Source organism: Bombina bombina, chromosome 7, assembly GCF_027579735.1.
Source record: "Bombina bombina isolate aBomBom1 chromosome 7, aBomBom1.pri, whole genome shotgun sequence".
NCBI classification, from domain to species: domain Eukaryota; kingdom Metazoa; phylum Chordata; class Amphibia; order Anura; family Bombinatoridae; genus Bombina; species Bombina bombina.
Window position 1 is genome coordinate 597,966,198 of NC_069505.1, and position 5,717 is coordinate 597,971,914.

Below are 5,717 nucleotides of genomic sequence, written 5' to 3' on the forward strand. Positions count from 1 at the left end.
TTCCCAGGTCTTGTTTCTAGTGAGTCAATCCTAGTGGATTTTTCTTTCCTAGATGCATAATTTTGCACGTAAAAGTGGCATTCCCATTGATACACTCTTTCATAGAATCACAGAAGGTGTAAAGCACATACAGTGTTTCCAAAGACAATGCCGGCCTAGTAAACATAAGGCATTTTCCCACAAGAACTCCCTGAATTATCAATAATGGCCGTTGATCAACAAGCACCTGAACCAATACACCAAGCAAAGCAAATGTGCAAATCTACAATGGCGCTCTTTTACCTTAAATCACATCCCTATTGCCTTTATAGCCAATCAGAAACATTGTTTACAGGGCCAAAAGGCAACATGGCTCCTATAAGTGAGTTTCTTATGTAGTAGGTTAAGGTGGTTAATTGAGTCAAAGGTTCATATTTATGAAGCAGCGGGTGCTGCTTATTCCGTGCGAACATTCTGGCTCACCGGAAATGTAAGTTAAGAAGCAGTAGTCTTAAGACTGCTGCTCCGTAACTTGTCCGCCATCTCTGAGGTGGAGGACAGCAATCATCCCGATCAGATACGATTGGGATGTTTGACACCCCCTGCTAGCGGCCGATTGGCCGAGAATGTGCAGGGGTGGCATTGCACAAGCATTTTACTTGAAATGCTTGTGCAATGTTAAATGCCGATAGCGTATGCTGTCTTCATTTAGCGATGTCGGGCGGACATGATCCTCTACAGGGGATCATGTCCGCCCGACAGTTAGTAAATCTACCCCAATGTGTCTGTTTGTTTGGGTTTTTTTGCAATTGGATAGAGTGGTGTATATTTTTTTATTCATATAACCTTTTAATGTAATTTTCTGATAGGTATACATTGGTTTTGATATCTATATTAATTTCACAATTGTCAATATCTTGTAGCAATGTTTAATTATCAATTATCTGGAGCAAAACTATCAGCATAAGCTGTCACTGTTGTCATGGGCTGCGCCATCTTGTTTTTCTGGTCCGAGCACACGCAGATCATTGGCCTATATGTGATCAATATGTGGGTGGTGAGCATTTATTTTGGCTGTTCAACTTAATGTGTCCATTTTGTGGTGAATAAGTTGAGATTGAATAGATTGTGATAGACAATATCAGTGCTGTCCATGCATGATAGGGGTCATTTTTCCGATCTCCATCTGATATACTTATTTTAAATACAGACTACAAAAAAAGTTTATCAGGAGCCATACAGCCGATAAACATGATCAGAAGATTGTTATCAAACCCTATGATAATAATTTGTTTTGTGTGTCTGTATTTTTTAATGTACTATTAAAGGTGTATCCTGTTTTTTTAATTGTTGTTCTTGCCTAATGATCCTTATTCTGCCTTTTTTACCATTTGTTTTTCACTTAGTTTCTATTTCTGTATTATTATGGTATCCATAACACTGTTCTACAAGGTTATCATATGTATGTTTTATAGAATCAAACATAGCTGATACTATTCTATGAAGAAGGGTTTCTTCTATGTGCAAAACATCAAAATGTGATGTCATGTAGTATATATGTGAATAAACGTCTAAACCCACTGCTCATTGTTTAATTTGTACCCTAGCATTGAAACAAATAAAGCTTGTTGACAAATAACTAATGATCTCATCTGTCCATTTCAGCTCACAGAACAAAGTCATGAATATGAGTGCTGAAAATTACACTATGGTGGTATTTTTTATTATTGAAGGAATTTCAGATATACCAGAAATACAAACTCTAATTTTTGTCCTGGTTCTGCTCATGTATCTCATCATATTTGGTGGTAACATGACCATTCTTCTACTTGTTTGCTCAGATTCTAAACTACACAACCCAATGTATTTCTTCCTGGTTAACTTGTCCATCATGGATGTATTTTCTGCCACTGTCACTCTTCACAAAACCCTTCTCATTTTCATAACAGGGGACAACAGTGTATCTCCGACCGCCTGCATGATACAGCTGTATATGTTTACATCTCTGACGAACAACGAGCTGTTAATATTGACGGCCATGAGCTATGATCGATACGTAGCTATATGTAACCCCTTGCGTTATCACATGGTCATGAACTATAGACTATGTGTTCTTCTTGCTTTTAGCTGCTGGACGTTGGGTTTTATAGAAATCACACCAATCCTATGGGCTATATCTGGCTTTAATTGTTATACATCCAAGATGGTCAACCATTTCTTCTGTGACATTGTGCCACTAATGATGATCACTTGTAGTGACACCTCTTTATTAGCACTTTATTTACAACTTGACGGTGTTGTCTTTGGAGGAATGACTCCATTTATTTTTACCTTCATCTCTTATGTTTTCATTATAATCACCATACTGAGGATAAGATCCAGAGAAGGAAGACGTAAAGCCTTCTACACGTGTTCCTCACACCTGACTGTGGTTGGCCTTCTTTATTCAACTCTTGGTTGCCAATATCTGAGGCCGGTGTCTGTAGAAACTATAGATTCCAATAAACTTTTCTCTCTCTTTAACACAGTTGCTGTTCCAATGTTAAATCCTTTAATTTACAGCTTAAAAAACAAAGATGTGAAATCAGCTTTAATACGTAGACTAAGAATGCATTTGATGGTTACTTAAATGTTCCATAATTGTTTTTGTATTACAGAAATTATTTATGCTGTTGATCTGAACTTCATAATATATTTGTTCAGTATTCTATGTTTAATGGGTACATAGGAGAACAATACAAAGATGTTAAATCCATCCAAATTTCGTACTAAGGTTTACGAATGGCGTGCCACAGCAAAAAGGGGTTTATCGTGGGTGTTTTTGGAGTGTTGAGTTTTTCGTTCGTATTACTAGTTGAAAGTAAAAGCGCTCACTTAAGTGCAATTGAAGTTACACTCATAATAACACCATCTAATGAAAATTATTTTTAAAAAAAATATTGCACAAAAAAAGTTTTAAGGGTTTAAAGATATGAGGTCTCAGGTGTAAGGAAAAAAAAGGCAGGTAAAGGACTTTAACATAGAGACACATACATATACATATCTAAATATGTGTGTGTATGTATGTATGTATGTATGTATATATATATATATATATATATATGTATATATATATATGTATAGATATATATTGTACTAAAATACCACCATATATATGTAGAAATATGTATTTATGAATAAATATAACATGTTCTGCTTTGTGTAGACATCGGAATGTGAAATATTAATATTTTCATGTTGGGTTAGCGCACTTGAGAATATGCGATCGTGTTTGCGTGCGAGTAGGATGTTTTTTTCCACTTTTTTTGCTCTATTGACTTCTATGGGGGAATAGGTTATCACGAGCCTGATATTGTAAGTTTGGAATTTTTAAGCGTGTTGGGTTAGCGCGCAAGGAAAAACAGTTTACTTTCAACTTGTAAGGCTCCTCAAATATTAAATGGGATTGATTTATATTTCCATACCACTACCTTCTGCTTTAATCAAGAGAAGGTTTAAGGTGTACATAGGCCCTAACTGCCTCCAAAACTCATCAAAGTGCTAGCATCCTGGCTTGCACAGGGTTAATCAGTGGCGGTTCTAGAACTTAATATTTGGGGAGGATAATTGAGGGGCTAACAAAGGTGGTGAATATAATACATGGAGCCCTTTGCAGCTCAACGGGCGTGCTACACATGTGTTTGGAGGTGCATAGCATCCCCCCAGCACCACCACAGAACCATCAATGAGGTTCTTGTATTCTTCTATTTACTTTTGAACTGGTAGTAGACATTACATATACACACATAAAAACAAGATAGATTTTTTTATGAAGTCCTACTGCTTTTGAATCATTATGCTTAGGTACCATACAGGTTGGTAATGCCAGGTATAGTCTCCACTGTCTACAAATATGTCAGAGACACACACTTACCACCTAGACCCGCTTATGTGCAAAGGTGGGAAAGAGACATGAATACACAGGTTTCCTCCCAGCAATGGAAACGCTGGTCCTACTTCATGGCAAAATCCTCACACACATCTTCTTGCATGGAAACTAATATGAAGGTATTGCTGAGGTGGTATCTAACCCCTAATAGACTAAAATATATGTTTAGAAATGCAAGCAATAAGTGTTGGAGGGGATGCGGACAAGAAGGTACTATGTTTCATATCTGGTGGGACTGTATTCAATTACGATCATTTTGGAGAGATGTTTATAAAGAAATGGGTAAGGCGACGGGCCTTATGTTAGAGTTTTCTCCGTATTTAGCACTCGTCAATGACTTATCTAGTATCCCCTGTAAATTAAGACGTAGTTTAGTAGAGATTATGATTAATGCAGCTAAGAGGCTAATTCCAAGATTATGGAAATCCCAACAAATTCCAAATATTGTAAATTGGGTGAATCAAGTGGACTTCATAATTAAAATGGAGAGATATTTTTACTTCTCCACTAAGAAATTAAACATATATTATGAGGTTGTTTTCCTTTGGGAACAATACAAATTTGCTAACACCTTAGATTAAAGAAAAGGACTAAGAGTTTCTCTTTTTGTACCTAATATCCTACATTTATTGCAAAAGGGATAAAGAGGGTGAGATATTTTTATTTTTATTTTTACTTTTGATCCAAAATGTGAAAATTTTAATGAGACATGGGCTATTAAACCACCATGGGCAAATATTGAAATTAATATCATATTGAACTTAATATCACAGTGTAGATATTATATAAGATATAAGAATGTTTACAGTCTATAAAGTTGTGCAATTGCTTTTCTTTTTGTTTTTGATTTAGTGAAGAGCTGACATTACTTTTATTTAAGGTATTTGTATTGTGATTAGGTATGGTTTTATACCGACTTTGACCGTGAGGTCTTTGTGAGATGGACGATGAAACAGTAGGAGCTTTTCATTGTTATATCCACTGATGCAATGGAACACTAGACTGTGTGTATACCCATGCTTGATGTGAAATTAATAATGTGTATGTATATTATAATACAAATAAAGTTTTTTCTTTCAAAAAAAAAAAAGCCTCAGTCTCATTAGTTTTTCCCTCTCCAAGTCTCAGTCTCATTAGTTTTTCAGTCTCCAAGCCTCAGTCTCATTAGTTTTTCACCCTCAAAGTCTCAGTCTCAGTTTTTCACCCTCCAAGCCTCGGTCTCATTAGTTTCTCACTCTCCAAGCCTCGGTCTCATTAGTTTTTCACCCTGCAAGCCTCAGTCTCATTAGTTTTTCACTCTCTAAGCCTCAATCTCATTAGTTTTTCACCCTCCAAGCATCAATCTCATTAGTTTTTCACCCGCCAGGCCTCAGTCTCATTAGTTTTCACCCTACAAGCCTCAGTCTCATTAGGTTTTCACTCTCCAAGCCTCAATTTCATTAGTATTTAACCCTCTAAGCCTCAGTCTCATTAATTTTTACCCACTAAGCCTCAGTCTCATTAGTTTTTCACTCTCCAAGCCTCAGTCTCATTAGTGTTTCACTCTCCAAGCCTCGGTCTCATTAGTGTTTCACTCTCCAAGCCTCAGTCTCATTAGTTTTTCACTCTCCAAGCCTTAATCTCATTAGTTTTTCACCCTCCAAGCCTCAGTCTCAATAAATGTCAACCACTAAGCCTCAGTCTCATTAATGTTTCACTCTCTAAGCCTCAGGCTCAGTCTCCTTAGTTTTTCACCCTCCAAGCCACAGTCTCATTAGTTTTTCACTCTCCATGCCTTAATCTCATTAGTTTTCACCCTCCAAGCCTCAGT

General features: G+C 36.6%; 1 protein-coding gene across 1 annotated transcript; it reads left to right on the plus strand.

Annotated features, from left to right (window-relative positions):
• Nucleotides 1-1,666: 1,666 nt before the first annotated feature.
• On the plus strand, nucleotides 1,667-2,608 carry LOC128636650 (olfactory receptor 1009-like). Its single transcript, XM_053689643.1, has one exon. It carries the CDS (start codon nucleotides 1,667-1,669, stop codon nucleotides 2,606-2,608), a length of 942 nt encoding a protein of 313 aa, XP_053545618.1.
• The last annotated feature ends 3,109 nt before the right edge of the window (nucleotides 2,609-5,717 follow it).

Bases quoted from the DNA above. Each gene is read 5' to 3' on its own strand.
- LOC128636650 (XM_053689643.1), top strand. From the start codon at position 1,667: ATGAGTGCTGAAAATTACACTATGGTGGTATTTTTTATTATTGAAGGA.